This window comes from Aquarana catesbeiana, linkage group LG02 (assembly GCF_042186555.1).
Source record: "Aquarana catesbeiana isolate 2022-GZ linkage group LG02, ASM4218655v1, whole genome shotgun sequence".
NCBI lineage: Eukaryota > Metazoa > Chordata > Amphibia > Anura > Ranidae > Aquarana > Aquarana catesbeiana.
In genome coordinates, this window is record NC_133325.1 from 190360760 (window position 1) to 190377048 (window position 16289).

The 16289-nt window shown below is 45.1% G+C and overlaps 1 protein-coding gene across 2 annotated transcripts in view; it reads left to right on the top strand.

Annotated features, from left to right (window-relative positions):
• The window catches only part of ADCY6 (adenylate cyclase 6), a 382609-nt gene that overhangs the window by 267122 nt on the left and 99198 nt on the right, over positions 1-16289 (top strand). For both annotated transcript variants that reach the window (XM_073614078.1, XM_073614077.1), the window contains exon 10: positions 5638-5766. In XM_073614078.1, the coding sequence (XP_073470179.1) occupies positions 5638-5766 (129 nt within the window). The remainder of the gene's footprint in view (positions 1-5637; positions 5767-16289) is intronic.

The following is a 16289-nucleotide window of genomic DNA, read 5'->3' on the forward strand; positions in this document are numbered from 1 at the left end:
TATCCATACCCCTTTTTTCCACATTTTGTCATGTTACAACCAAAAATGTATGTATTTTATTGGGATTTTATGTGATAGGCCAACACAAAGTGGCACATAATTGTGAAATGGAAGGAAAATAATAGATGCTTTTCAAAATGTTTTACAAATAAATATCTGAAAAGTATGGCGTGCATTTGTATTCAGCCCCCTTTATTCTGATACCCCTAACTAAAATCTAGTCGAACCAATTGCCTTTGGAAGTCGCCTATTTAGTAAATAGAGTCCACCTGTGTGTAATTTAATCTTAGTATAAATACAGCTGTGAAGCCCTCAGAGGTTTGTTAGAGTACCTTAGTGAATAAAAAGCATCATGAAGGCAAAGGAACACACCAGACAGGTCAGGGATAACGTTGTAGAGAAGTTTAAAGCAGGGTTAGATTATAAAAATGTATCCCAAACTTTGAACATCTCATGGAGCACTTTTCAATCCATCATCTGAAAATGGAAAGAGTATGACACAACTTCAAACCTACCAAGACATGGCCGTCCACCTAAAATGACAGGCCGGGCGCGGAGATCATTAATCAGAGAAGTAGCCAAGAGGCCCATGGTAACTCTGGAGGAGCTGCAGAGATCCACAGCTCAGATGGGAGAATCTGTCCACAGGACAACTTTTAGTCGTGCACTCCACAAATCTGGCCTTTATGGAAGAGTGACAACAAGAAAGCCATTTTTAAAGAAAGCCATAAGAAGTCCTGTTTGCTGTGTCCCCCGCATGGCTTCTTGCAAGCTGCAAACATGTGGAAGAAGGTGCTCTGGTCAGATGAGACCAAAATTAAATTAACACTGCACATCACCCTGAACACACCATCCCCATTGTGAAACATGGTGGTGGCAGCCTCATGTTGTGGGGATGCTTTTCTTCAGCAGGGACAGGGAAACTGGTCAGAGTTGATGGGAAGATGGATGGAGCGAGATACAGGGCAATCTTAGAAGAAAACCTGTTGGAGTCTGCAAAAGACTTGAGACTGGGGCGAAGGTTCACCTTGCAGCAGGACAACGACCCTAAACATACAGCCAGAGGAATGGTTAAATAAAAGCATATTCATGTGTTAGAATGGCCCAGTGAAAGTCCAGATCTAAATCCAATTGAGAATCTGTGGCAAGACTTGAAAATTGCTGTTCAAACGCTCTCCATCCAATCTGACAGAGCTTGAGCTGTTTTGCAAAGAAGAATGGGCAAATATGTCACTCTCTAGATGTGCAAAGCTGGTAGAGACATCCCCAAAAAGACTTGCAGCTTTAATTGCAGAGAAAGGTGGTTCTACAAAGTATTGACTCAGGGAGGCTGAATACAAATGCACACCACACTTTTCACATAATTAATTTGTAAAAAAATTTGAAACCAATTTATCATTTTCCTTCCACTTCACAATTATGTGCCACTTTATGTTTGTCTATCACATAAAATCCCAATAAAATACATTTATGTTTTTGGTTGTAACATGACAAAATGTGGAAAATTTTAAGGGGTATGAATACTTTTTCAAGGCACTGTATCTGGTGCTATGAGACATGGGCGAATATGTGACCTCTTTTTCCATTTGAAAAGGGTCTGTCTGACTTGATCCTAAGGGACCTGTTCACACCAGTGAGCTGCACTGAATGTACGGCCACTGATTTGCGCTGGGAGACAGTGCTTATGCGTCAACCCTAATGCATCATGCCATTTCAGATCTTCACAAAAATTTTTTGAGATGTCACAAGTGACATTTTAGTACATTTTTTTTTTTTTACCACAGTGGCGTTGCCGTGTGATAGTGCCACAATGAAGCGAAGCTTTGGGGCGAACAGACACCAGACAAGAAAACAATACATTTTCACTTATCTGTGAGTTAGGGCTGAGCTGGAAATAGCTGCCAGCGTAGCCCCAATGCATCTGGTGTGAACAAGCCCTGAATCACACATACTTGTTTCACAAATAAGAGCAATGTATAATAACTGGGGAAGAGAGAGTGGTCTGTGTTGCCCATAGAAGCAGTTTGGTTCCAGCCATAGCATTGCTTGTTGTAATACATTTCCTTAGGTTGGAATGAATACAAAGTCTGTCTTAATCTTTGTATTTCTGTTTGTTTTTTACCCTGCATCTCTGACATAAAGAACATTTTAGCACTGGCCAGCCTTGCGTCTGCGCATTTCTTTTTATCCTGGTTTTCAATACAAATACAAGATTTTATGCCATGTTTTGATGATCACAGTGTTCTTTACTTGGCGCTTATGTAAAATTGGAATGTTCCTTTTATATGAATGTTGCTTTGTCAGTTTATATTCAGATGTCCTGAATCAGCAAAGCATTGTAATTTGACATATGTTGATGTGTGCAGAAATTTTCTCTGATCATCTTTAACTATGTTTCAGTACTTCAACATGTGTTGTAAAAGAGACAAAATTTTCAATTTGCAAAGCTAAAACACCAATATAAGAATCCTCATTTACAAAAAATAATAGCTATTTTTATCAGCGCTTAAAAGAGAAGTTTTGAAATAGAAAAAAACAAACCTATACATACTCCCCTTAATGCTGCAGCCTCTGAGCCCCACTGGCTCTAAGCCTCAGAACTGAGTGACCACATGACTGCTGATCACACAGGTCTTGGTTTTCCCAGAGCAGAGAGAGGCGACTGTCAATCACTGCCCCTCCAGCACTCACTGGAGTGCTTTTTTTTTTTTTTTTCTTGTGGTGCTGCCTGTCAGACTAGGCATATACAGTGCTTTAAAAAAGTTTTCATACCCCTAGACATTTTTCACATTTTGTCATGTTACAACCAAAAACATAAATTTATTTTATGTGATAGACCAACACAAAGTAGCAAATATATTTGTGAAGTGGAACGAAAATGATAAATTTTTCAAAATTGTTTACAAATAAAATATTTGAAAAGTGTGGCATGCATTTGTATTCACCCAACTTTACTCTGATACCCCTAACTAAAATCTAGTCAATTGCCTTCAGAAGTCACCTAATTAGTAAATAGAGTCCACCTGTGTGTCATTTAATCTCAGTATAAATACAGCTGTTCTGTGAAGCCTTCGGAGGTTTGTTACAGAACCTTGGTGAACAAACAGCATCATGAAGGCCAAGGAACACACCAGACATGTCAGGAAAAATGTTGTGGAGATGTTCAAAGCAGGGTTGGGCTATAAAAAAAAAAATATCCCAAGCTTTGAACATCTCACGGAGCACTTTTCAATCCAACATCTGAAAATGGAAAGAGTATGGAACAACTTCAAACCTACCAAGACATGGCCGTCCACCTAAACCAGGGGTATGCAACCCCACCTCCCCCCACAGTAGTGTTCTGTACCCCTTTCAAATCACCACCCCCCTGTAGTATGCTCGGCCCCCCTCCCCCCATAGTGTCCTGTACCCCCCAATGCTGTGTCCTCTGCCCCCTTTACATCACCCCCTCCCCCTGCTGTGGCGTTCTCTGCCCCCCTCCGCCCACAGTAGTGTTCTGTACTACCCAATGTAGTATCCCCTGCTGCCCTCACATCACTCCCCCCTGCCCTCACTGTAGTGTCCTCTTCCCCTCTCCTCCCACAGTAGTTTCATGTACCCTCATTGCTTTGTCCTCTTCCACCTTCACATCACCCCCCCCCCACTGTACTGTTCTCTGCCCCCCTAAGCAGTGTCCTCTGCCCCCTCCACATCATCTGCCCCCCACAGTAGTGTCCTCTACCTCCCAATGCTGTGTCCTCTGCCCCTTCACATCACCCAACCCCCCCCCCCCACTGTAGTGTCCTCTGCCCCTTTCCTCCCCCCAGTAGTGTCCTGTACCCCCCCCCCCCCAAACAGTGTCTTCTGATTCCCTTCACATCAAGCCACCCATACTGTCCTCTGTTCCCCCTCCAACAGTGTACCCCCACCCCCACATTCATACAACACTGTGTAGGTAAAACTTACATGCCAGCATGTGTTCATCTGTCCGGAGTTTAGGAGATAGCATAGTGCTGGGTGTAAGGCAGGAGCTGCCTAGCAACCAATCACTGAGCTGCTCCTGCCCCTTGCTCTCCTTTCAGCTCCTGCTCTCAGCTCTGCAGCTAACAGGAGAGCGGCAGAGGCTGGGGGAGGCAGAGCTGTGCTCACGATCCACCTGTCAGCCCATCGCGATCGATGGCTTGCCAACCCTCAACCTAAACTGATGGGCAAAGAGAGCATTAATCAGAGAAGAAGCCAAGAGGCCAGTGGTAACTCTGGAGGAGCTGCAGAGATGCACGACTCCAGTGGGAGAATCTGTCCACAGGGCAACTATTAGTTGTGCACTCAAAAAATCTGCCCTTTATGGAAGAGTGGCAAGAAGAATGTCATTATTGAAAGAAAGCCATAAGAAGTCCTGTTTGCAGTTTGCAAGAAGCCATGTTTGGAACACAGCAAACATGTGGAAGAAGGTTCTCTGGTCAGATGAGACCAAAATTGAAATTTTTGGCCTAAAAACTATGCGTTGGAAACTATTTCTCAAAGAAGAATGGGCAAATATTTCACTTTCTAGATATGCAAACCTGTTAGAGACATACCCAAAAAGACTTGCTGCTATAATTGCAGCAAAAGGTGGTTCCACAAAGTATTGACTGGGGGGGGGGGGATACAAATGTACACCACACTTTTAGGATAATGTAATTTTTTGTCTCTGGGATACTTTAGGATACTGTAATTTATCATGTCTCTCATCTTTCTCCTGGCAATGCCCCATAGATTATCTATGGGGTTCAGGTCAGGCGAGTTTGCTGGCCAATCAAGCACAGTAATCCCACGGTCATTGAACCAGGTTTTGGTGCTTTTGGCAGTTTGGGCAGGTGCCAAGTCCTGCTGGAAAATGAAGTCAGCATCCCCATAGAGCTCGTCTGCGGAAGGAAGCATGAAGTGCTCCAAAATCTCTTGGTAGATGGCTGCATTGACTGTGGACCAACACCAGCAGATGACATGGCTCCCCAAATCAACACAGACTGTGGAAACTTCACACTGGTCTTCAAGCATCTTGCAGTGTGTACCTCTCCATTCTTCCTCCATACTCTGAGTCCTTGGTTTCCAAATGTGATGCAAAATTTGCACTCATCAGAAAAGAGGACTTTGGACCGCTGAGCAACAGACCAAGTCTGTTTTTCTTTAGCCCAGGTAAGACGCTTCTGACGTTGTTTGTTGTTCAGGAGTGGCTTGACAAGAGGAATACGACATTTGAAGCCCATGTCCAGGATCCGTCTGTGTGTGGTGGCTCTTGATGCACTGACACCAGCCTCAGTCCACCTCTTGTGAAAGGTGCACGATATTCTAATTTTTCGAGTTTCACCTGTACTTATCCAAGCAGCACCATGTCTACTTGTAGGTTGGGAGGCATTAAAAATATGGATCAACCCCCTGTTTTTTCTGTCCCCTCCCAACTGCAAGTGTAAGCAAGCCCTTGAGGAAGATAAAGGTCTGTAACTGTAGATCTGTATTGCGACTTGCTACTGTGGACTTGCTGCAAGCTTACAAATGTAGAATTTCACAGTGGAAGTAAAGGGACTGTTATTTGTGGAAATTTGTGGAATATGTTATTCATTTAAATTCAGAACATCAAAATGCATCTTGATATTAATTTCAATATGTTCTTATATGCAGAAAGATGAAAAAGCAATGCTGGCAAAACTACAAAGGGCAAGAGCAAATTCAAATGAAGGCCTCACAAGAGTCTGGGTACCTGAAAGATCGTTTCCACGCAACAAAGGCTCCAAAGCCTTTCGACAAATGGTGAGTGTAATGGTTTTTTTTATTTCAGGGCAAAAATGAGACCAAATTTGAAGGCATTTCAAAAAGCAGTTGTGATTGGTCTTGGATTGCTGTTCAGCACATTTTGCACAGTTGACTTGAAATCTGTTGTGGACAGTCACAGAACAATCAATACAATCCATGACCATTTGCTAAGGCTGATTGCAGGAATCCACTAATTATTACAGATTTTTTTTTTAGTTAAGCAACTTATACAATTAAAATCTGCACAACAGTTGTTCATGCAGTTTAGTCCTTATTTTTGTGGATGGTACTGCAGAAAACACATATACAGTTCTCATAAGTTTATATACCCAGGCAGAATTTAAGATTTCTTGGCCATTTTTCAGAGAATATTAATGATAACACAAACATTTCTTTCACTCATGGTTAGTGTTTGGCTGAAGCGGTTTATGATCAATCAACTGTGTTTACTCCTTTTAAATCATAATGGCAACAGAAACTACCCAAATGAACCTGATCAAAAGTTTACATACCCCAGTTCTTAATACCGTGTATTGCCCCCTTTAACATCAATGACAGCTTGAAGTCTTTTGTGGTATTGGTGGATGAGGCTCTTTATCTTAGATGGTAAAGCTGCCCATTCCTCTTGGCAAAAAGCCTCCAGTTCCTGTCAATTCTTAGGTTGTCTTGCATGAACTGCACGTTTGAGATCTCCCCAGAGTGGCTCAATGATATTGAGGTCAGGAGACTGAGATGGCCACTCCAGAACCTTCACTTTATTCTGCTGCAGCCAATGACAGGTCGACTTGGCCTTGTGTTTTAGATCGTTGTCATGAATTTCCAAGTACGTCCCATGCGCAGCTTCCTGGCTGATGAATGTTCCTCCATTATTTTTTGATAACATACTGCATTCATCTTGCCAACAATTTTGACCAAATTTCCTGTGCCTTTGTAGCTCACACATCCTCAAAACATCCGCGATCCACCTCTGTACTTTTCATCATAGGCCTTGTTGACTTCTCTCCAAATGTAGCATTTATGGTTGTGGCCAAAAAGCTAAATTTTGGTCTCATCACTCCAGATGACTTTGTGCCAGAAGGTTTGAGGCTTGTCTCTGTGCTGTTTTGCGTATTGTAACCGGGATACTTTGTGGCATTTGCATAGTAATAGCTTTCTTCTGGTGACTCGACCATGTGCATCTCGAAACGGCCACACCACATGTTTTCAGAGAGTCCTGTATTTCACCTGAAGTTATTTGTGGGTTTTTCTTTGTATCCCGAACAATTTTCCTGGCAGTCGTGGCTGAAGTCTTAGTTGGTCTACCTGACCGTGGTTTGGTTTCAGCAGAACCCCTCATTTTCCACTTGATTAGAGTTTGGACACTGCTGATTGGCATTTTCAATTCTTTGGATATCTTTTTATATCCCTTTCCTGATGTATACAGTTCAACTACCTTTTCCCGCAGATCCTTTGACAATTCTTTTGCTTTCCCCATGGCTCAGAATCCTGAAACGTCAGTGCAGCACTGGATGAAAGCTGCAAGGGTCTGTCAGGAGTCCAGAAACTCATTGACCTTTTACACACACACACTAATTACAAGCAAACAGATCACAGGTGAGGATGGTTACTTTTAATATCTATTCAAACCCCTTTGTGTCAACGTGTGTGCATGTTATCAGGCCAAAATCACCAGGTTTGTAAACTTTTGATCAGGGTCATTTGGGTAGTTTCTCTTGTGATTATGATTTAAAAAGAGTAAAAACAGTTGATTGATAATAAATGGCTTCAGCCAAACACTAACCATGAGTAAAAGAAATGTTTTTGTGTTATCATTCAAATTCTCTGAAAAATGGCCAAGAAAGCATACATTCTGCCAAGATATGTAGACTTGTGAACACAACTGCATGCAGTGGAGTAAAGCTGAAAGTGAAAAGTTACTGCCTCCATGCTAGGACAGGAGTGGGATTTCAGAATTGCAGTAAAGCCTACCTAGAAGAAGAGTTTTGGGGGGACTTCCAGGTTAAGTTAAATCCCTAGTATGTATGGTTATCTAGTGTTTGCAGTATTTATGCAAGTTATTTGCTTATTATTATGTACTATAAATCTTTTGAGTTTCAATGGTTGTGGTTGAATTAGGCCCCTTTCACACGATCGGACCATCTGTTTTTCAGGCAGACCCGATCGGGCCATCCATTGTCCTCTATGGGGAGGTGGATGTCAGCAGACGTCTGATCCGACAAAATCCTCTGTAAACAGACGGATGGCGATGCGTTCGCCATCCATCCAGCGGGTCAGATCGGATGGGATCTTCCAATCTCCACATAGAGGTGAGCAGGACTCTGACAGATCCGTCTCTGCACAGTGAGCGGAGACGGACCTGTCATCCACCTGCTCAGTGGGGATCAGAAGAGCAATCCCCGCTGAGCAAGCGGAGTCCGTCAAAACGGATCCGCTCTGTGTGAAAGGGGCCTAAAAGAGCAAGCTAACTATCAGTTAAAGTCAAGCTAAAGCCAAAACCTTTTATTTTTATTTTGGATAGAATAAAGGATAGCTATATATTTAATCACTACTGGGGTTTTTATTTTTTGCTAAGCAAACAAAAAAAGATAGTTTGTTATAAAATTTTGCAAACGGGTAATTTTTCTCCTTCACTGATGAGGCTGCACTGATGGGCTGCACTGATGGGCTGCACTGATGGGCGGCACTGATGGGCGGCACTGATGGGCGGCACTGATGGGCGGCACTGATGGGCGGCACTGATGGGCGGCACTGATGGGCGGCACTGATGGGCGGCACTGATGGGCGGCACTGATGAGCGGCACTGATGGGCGGCACTGATGGGCGGCACTGATGGGCGGCACTGATGAGCGGCACTGATGAGGTGGCACTGATGAGGTGGCACCGATGGGGGGGCACTGATGAGGCGGCACTGATAGGCTGCACTGATGGGCACTGATAGGCTGCACTGATGGGTGGCATTGGTGGGCACTGATAGGCGGCACTGATGGGGGGCACTAATGAGGTGGCGCTGATGAGGGGGCACTGATGGGGCGGCACTGATGGGCACTGATGAGGCTGCACTGATGGGGGCACTGGTGGGCAGTGATGGAGGCGAGACTGATGGGGCTGCACTGATGGGGCTGCACTAATGAGCGGCACTGGTGGGCACTGATGAGGCGGCACTGATAGGCGGCACTGGTGGGCACTGATGAGGCGGCACTGATGGGCTGCACTGGTGGCCACTGATGGGCTGCACTGGTGGCCACTGATGGGCTGCACTGGTGGCCACTGATGGGCTGCACTGGTGGCCACTGATGGGCTGCACTGGTGGCCACTGATGGGCTGCACTGGTGGCCACTGATGGGCTGCACTGGTGGCCACTGATGGGCTGCACTGGTAGGTGGCACTGATGGGAAGCACTGGTAGGTGGCACTGATGGGCAGCACTGGTAGGTGGCACTGATGGGCAGCACTGATGGGTGGCATTGGTGGGCACTGATGAGGCGGCACTGATAGGGAGCACTGATGGGCTGCACTGGTGGGCACTGATGAGGCAGCACTGATGGGGGGCACTAATGAGGGGGCACTGATGGGGCAGCACTGATGAGGCTGCACTGGTGGGCAGTGATGGAGGCGGCACTGATGAGGCTGCACTGATGGGCAGTGATGGAGGCGGCACTGATGGGCGGCACTGGTGGGCACTTAGGCGGCACTGATGAGGCTGCACTGATGGGTGGCATTGGTGGGCACTGATGGGTTGGCACTGATGAGGCGGCACTGATGGGCTGCACTGGTAGGTGGCACTGATGGGTGGCATTGGTGGGCACTGATGAGGCGGCACTGATTGGCACTGGTAGGCGGCACTGGTAGGTGGCACTGCTTAGCAACAGTGGGGGTCCCGTTTACACAAGCCGGTAATCGGCTTTTTTTTTTTCTCCTCCCGGGATTGGCCCCTTACTCTGATCTGTGATCGGCCGAATCTTAAGGACTTGGTGATCACAGAGCACGCGCCCACCAGGGGGCGCGCTGGCAGCATATGCACAGGAAGACATACAAGGAGGTTAAAATTGACATATTCTGCAATGCATCGTCGCACGTACATGTCATGTTGCTGAGTGGCTGGAGACCTCCAGGGATGCAATATATCAGAGCTGACCCATATTTAAACAGTTTCTGACACCAGACTGTGTTGTACTAGAGCATGCTGGGCTTGTCCATGTGCTTGTACTCTCAGAGCTGCTTAGCCACACTATTTAAGCTGCTAGAATATGTACTGGACATGGTGGACAAGTTTTCATTTTCTGGAAAAACCTTTTAAAGTGTCATTTTCAGCCATTTCCCAGCATAAAAAAAAATCATGGCAAAAGCTATGAGCACTAAGCTTATTTTTACTATTCAGTCTGAAGCTAGTGATTTTTGCAAGCAGAATTTTTAGAACCGTAGTGTGCATACTCTGTGGCATTTATGTTTTTCTGTCTTTTCCTACTTTCTTATAAGTATTACTCTTATTGTAGGTAACATCATGCAGCAATATGTGTCTGAATTTACAAGAAGGTATGCAGCTGTAACAAAGCAGCGGTATGCAGTCAGTGTAACCAGTTCAGTTATGTGTAGTTTATGTTCGGATTTGGCTGTTTTTATATAGATGAGACATGCTTTTATGGCTTAGTGGCAATAAACAGTGACACACTAGCATTTATCTTTGTGATGATTACACTTTCAGATCCCACTGTTTGCAGAGATTTTCATGCACTTGGAAAACAATCGAAGCACCAGCAGACTGAAAGTGATCATCACTGGAGGGTGTTAACTACTCAGCTACCCAACACATACACACACAAGAAGGCACTTTGTGTTTTAAATAGAGTAGCCCCTCACAGAGGTCCTTTCATTTCTAGTTATTCAACTTAATAATTTTTAAATATAGGTTTCATGAAACTGATATGATCAGTTGATATTAGAAAATAAAAGATAGGCAATGGTAAATTAAAAAAAATATTTAAAGTGGTCTTTGGTCTCATGCAGAGTCCAGTTCACTTACATAGTATCTGATACATCAGAGTCACTGGCTCTCATAAATGAGACATAACATTCCTTCATAGTTTCAGTGGTCAACAAGAGTTGTAGCTGCCAATTGCAGCAACTTTTTTTTTTTTTTTTTTACCCATCTTGGGGTGTCGCCGAGTTAATTGCTACCCAATCAAAGGGTCTGAGGGGTGTGCTGAAGGGGTGTTGGAGATATTTTAGCATGCTCAGCAGACGCACTATTATTGCAAATCATTTAAAAACATTCATATCTGCATCTGACAAGGTTTCACAATCCAGCAGCCAACATATGAAACAGAATCAAATTATGTTTTGTTAGAGATCAGATATGATATAGATCTTATACACAGATCTCTGGAGCCTTCTGGACCTTGTAATATGGGTGTGTTTTATGTCTAACTGGATTGACATTCCTCTACATTAGTGTACCCACTTTTTAAAAAGGTAACTCCATCACGGTATGAATTATGGAGATATTATCAAATTTAATTTAACTGCTCCATACCGGGCCAGTTTCGGCATTCCTTTCCTGCATGTAAAAATCATAATTTTTTTTTGCTATATATGTCAGAGACCCTAGGGAATAAAATAGCGGTCATTGCAATTTTTTATCTAACACGGTATTTGCACAGAAATTTTTCAAATGAAATTTTTTGGGAAGAAAAAAACACTTTCTTTCTCGGACATCACGGGACACAGAGCCTCAGTAATTACTGATGGGTTATGTAGGTACCACTAGGTATTGGACACTGGTCACACCCTAATCAGGAAGTTCAACCTCCTATATAATCCCTCCCCTTCCAGGGATACCTCAGTTTTTACGCCAGTGTCTTAGGTAATGGACGTGTAAAGATGTCCTGTGCTGAGCTCCAAAGGGATTATCCTATACTGGGGCAGGCCAGGCGAACCGGATCCATTCCAAAGTTTCTTTTCTAGGCCAAATTGGATGGTACCCGGGCCTCGTGTCTGAAGAAACGAGGTTTTACCTGTAATGCTTCTCTTTTTAGAGAGCTGGACCCCGCATATTAGAAAATGGTTTTTCTAGCCTAATTTCTAGCCGGGTGCTTTACAGGGCCAGAACTGTGGATCCCCCTATTCGTAGGGGGCCCCAGTCTCTGACTTTTTTTTCAAACGGAGCCCACCGTGAGAGGCGAAGATTGGGTTTGTACAACAAACCCTGCGGCTGGATAAGGTAGGGGAGATTCCACAGAATTTTTTAATTCTAGTAGGTTTCTCCTTTAAGGTAAATGCATGCTATGCCTATTGTGACCACTGGGGGCTGCCAAGAGCACAAACCTTCTCATGCTGTTGTCTGTGTCAAGTGTTCGACGCTGCACAAGCTCCTCCGGCCGGCTCCAGGTAGGATGGATGGGGGGCTCTCCTCAGGGATATCTCTCCCCAAACTAGGGGGGGCCGCAGGTGATCTGTAAGGCAGTTAGACACCGCATTTTCACCGCTGTCGTGGCCGCCGCCGCAATTTGCACAGGGCAGGCCCATCACTACCGGCCTCTCTCCCTCCTCCCCCTCCCTCAGCCTCCCCCATGTTGGTTCAGAAGGGTCGGCTAGCACGGAAGCACTCGTTTTTTCAAAAAAGGGGGGGGGGGCAATAGAGGGGGGGCGGGGCATCAGCACAGCGTGCTCAGACGCCCATAGGACTGGCTGCAGGCTATTAAAGGCACTGATTGCAGGTGCACTAAGCCTTCTGGAGGGACACAGAGCTGACGGTCGCATGTAAGGCGGGACACAGGCATTCTCCTAGGCAGCATTTACTAAAGTAACACCAGACTGGGCATTGGGTAGCACGGCTTTTAATCAGACTACATCGCTCAGCAGTCAGTGTTCATCTTGTGATACTTCCACCTTGTTGCTTTGGGGTTCAAGCACCCCAAGAACCAGAGACTCTAGGGGATCTCGTTCAGGTTCTGAGGGCCCCCTGTCTGCAGCATCCTCCCCCCCCCCCGAGGGGCCAGGGACGGCTAGCCAGGGAGAGCCGTCGGGGTCAGGAGCTATACCTGCTTCTGGCACTTCAGCCCCTGTATACATTACACAGGAGGTTTTTTTCCTCAGCCATTAATGGTTTAGAGGAAAGATTAATGGCCGTGATTACATCTTCACTCGGTAGAAGAAAACGCACTAGGCCTTCCTCTGTTCCCCAAGACCCTCAGGAAGAGGAGCTCTGGGAGGAGAGGAATCCTTTTCAGAGGATCGGGATGGGACGGATGATTCCTCTTCGGAGGAATCAGGTGGAGAGGTACCCTCTGCGACTTCCCAAGAGGAGAAAGTCTTAGTGCAGATCCTTACTGGATTGGTCCGCTCCACATTTAAGTTGCCCATATCTGAATCAGTTAAAGAACCCTCTTCTTTTTTAGGGTCACTGAAACCTCCTCAAACAGCACAGGCTTTTCCTGTTCATTACTTGAAAAGCTCCTTTATGCTGAGTGCACGTAGGTCTGCGACTGTTCTGCGATTGCACGTAGGTCTGTGAGTACCTGTGTATTGTCTTGTTGTGTACCTGTGTATTGTCTTGTTGTGTACCTGTGTATTGTCTTGAGTATTAGTGCCAGGAAGCTAGCTGTTAGGTAATTTGGACAGGGTAAAATCCCAAAATCCTCACTAAATTTAATAGGTACGATGCCCGGCGGGTGTGGAGAGGCGACTCTTTGTACATCTTGCCGCATGTATGCGTTCCTTGATCATCCGATCGAGGGCGAATACTGCTGTGCAAAATGTAAGCACGTTGTTTCCCTGGAAGCCCAGGTTCTGAATCTGGGGAAGCAACTGTCAGCACTGAGAAGTCCCTTCATACTAAAGGTGAGCCAGGAATGTACACAGCAGGTGCCGGCAGGGGCCAGCACAGAGGAGGGTGGAGACAAAGAGGTGCAGGCACTAGCAAAGAGTAGATGGGTGACAGTCAGGAGGGGTAGAGGGGGAAGTGCCAGAGAGGCCGATCCAGGACTGGAGCATCCCAATAAGTACGCTCCATTGAGTGACATTGGTGAAACCAGTCAGGGACCAGCACTGCTGGAGATGAGGGACTCTCCTAGCTGCCAGGGGAAGAACTCCTCCAGTGAGAGTGGGGGGGGGCAGCAAAGGGAAAGGAAAGACAGATTCTGGTGGTAGGGGACTCAATTCTTAGAAGGACAGAGAGGGCAATCTGTAACCAAGACCTGAAGCGCCGAACAGTATGTTGTCTACCGGGCACTCGGGTTCGGCAAATCAGGGATCTTGTGGACAGATTACTGGGAGGGGCTGGGGAAGACCCGGCTGTCATGATGCACGTTGGCACCAATGACAAAGTCAGAGGCAGATGGAGTGTCCTAAAGAACGATTTTAGGGACTTAGGTGCTAAATTGAGGAAAAGGACCTCCAAGGTAGTATTCTCAGGAATACTACCGGTACATCGAGCCACACCAGAAAGGCAGAGGGAGATTAGGGAAGTAAACAAGTGGCTGAAGAGCTGGTGTAGTAAGGAGGGGTTTGGGTTCCTGGAGGACTGGGCCGACTTCTCAGTCGGTAACCGGTACTATAGAAGGGACGGACTGCACCTAAATGAGGAGGGTGCAGATCTGCTGGGAATGAAGATGGCCAAAAAGTTAGAGGGGTTTTTAAACTAGGCGATGGGGGGGAGGGTCCAGAGACAGTGATAGCCAGCGCGGAAGATATTCCAGAGGGTAGTATTGGGGGCATTAGTGGTAGGTTAACCAAAGCACAAAAACACAAGGTGAGTATAGTAGCAAGTCCTAGTTGCAATTTTGAAACACCCAATACGAGAACAATATGCGACCGGTCTAAACTATGTGGCATGTTCACCAATGCCAGGAGCATGGCGGACAAGATGGGTGAACTAGAGATACTGTTGTACAAGGAGGATTTGGATTTTGTGGGAAATTCAGAGACCTGATTCAACAGCTCTCATGATTGGCTGGCAAACATTCAAGGGTATACCCTATACCGCAAGGATAGAGAGGGTAAAAAAGGGGGAGGGGTATGCCTATATATCAAGAATAATGTACAAGCGAATGTGAGAGATGACATCACTGAGGGAGCTAGAGAGGAGGTGGAATCCTTATGGGTAGAGCTCCAAAGGGATGAAGCTAAGGGGAAAATAATACTGGGAGTATGCTATAGGCCCCCTAACCTGAGGGAGGAAGTGGAGACGAATCTCCTATCACAAATTGGATTAGCAGCAAGGATGGGAAGTGTTATCATAATGGGGGATTTTAATTATCCAGACATAGACTGGGCGGAGGGAACCGCGCATTCATTTAAGGCTCGCCAGTTCCTTAATGTCTTGCAGGACAATTTTATGGGTCAGATGGTAGACGCACCAACTAGAAATAAAACATTACTGGATCTATTGATTACCAACAATACAGACCTGATCACAGATGTGGAAATACAGGGCAATTTAGGTAACAGCGATCACAGGTCAATTAGTTTCAGTATAAATCACACAAATAGGAAACATGAAGGGAACACAAAGACACTGAATTTCAAAAGAGCCAACTTCCCTAAACTACAAACCTTGCTAAAAGGCATAAATTGGGATAAAATATTAGGAACAAAGAATACAGAAGAGAGATGGGTTTGCTTTAAGAGCATATTAAATAAGGGCATTAGCCAATGTATCCCATTGGGTAATAAATTTAAAAGAGCGAACAAAAATCCTGGATGGCTTAACTCCAATGTAAAAATGCATATAAAAGCAAAGGAGAAAGCCTTCAAAAATACAAGGTTGAGGGATCATCCTCAGTATTCAGACTTTATAAAGAATGCAATAAGAAATGTAAGGGTGCAATTAGGACGGCTAAGATAGAACATGAAAGACACATAGCGGAGGAGAGCAAAAAAAATCCCAAGAAATTCTTTAAGTATGTAAACAGTAAAAAAGGGAGGACAGACCATATTGGCCCCATAAAGAATGAGGAAGGACATCTGGTTACAAAGGATGGGGAGATGGCAAAGGTATTGAATTTATTCTTCTCCTCAGTCTTCACGAGTGAATCGGGGGGCTTCTGTAACCAAAAGTACAGTGTTTATCCTCATGACACAACACAGGAAGCACCTCCATGGTTAACAGAGGACGGAATTAAAATTAGACTTGAGAAACTTAACATTAATAAATCACCGGGACCAGATGGCTTGCATCCGAGGGTACTTAGGGAACTCAGTCAGGTGATTGCCAGACCATTGTTCCTAATTTTTACAGACAGTCTATTGACTGGAATGGTACCAGCTGATTGGAGAAAAGCCAATGTAGCACCAATATTTAAAAAGGGCCCAAAAAACATCCCTGGGAATTACAGACCAGTTAGCCTAACATCAATAGTATGTAAACTCTTGGAGGGGATGATAAGGGACTATATACAAGATTTTAGTAATAAGAACGATATCATTAGCAGTAATCAGCATGGATTCATGAAGAATCGTTCTTGCCAAACCAATCTATTAACCTTCTATGAGGAGGTGAGTTGCCATCTAGATAAAGGAAGGCCC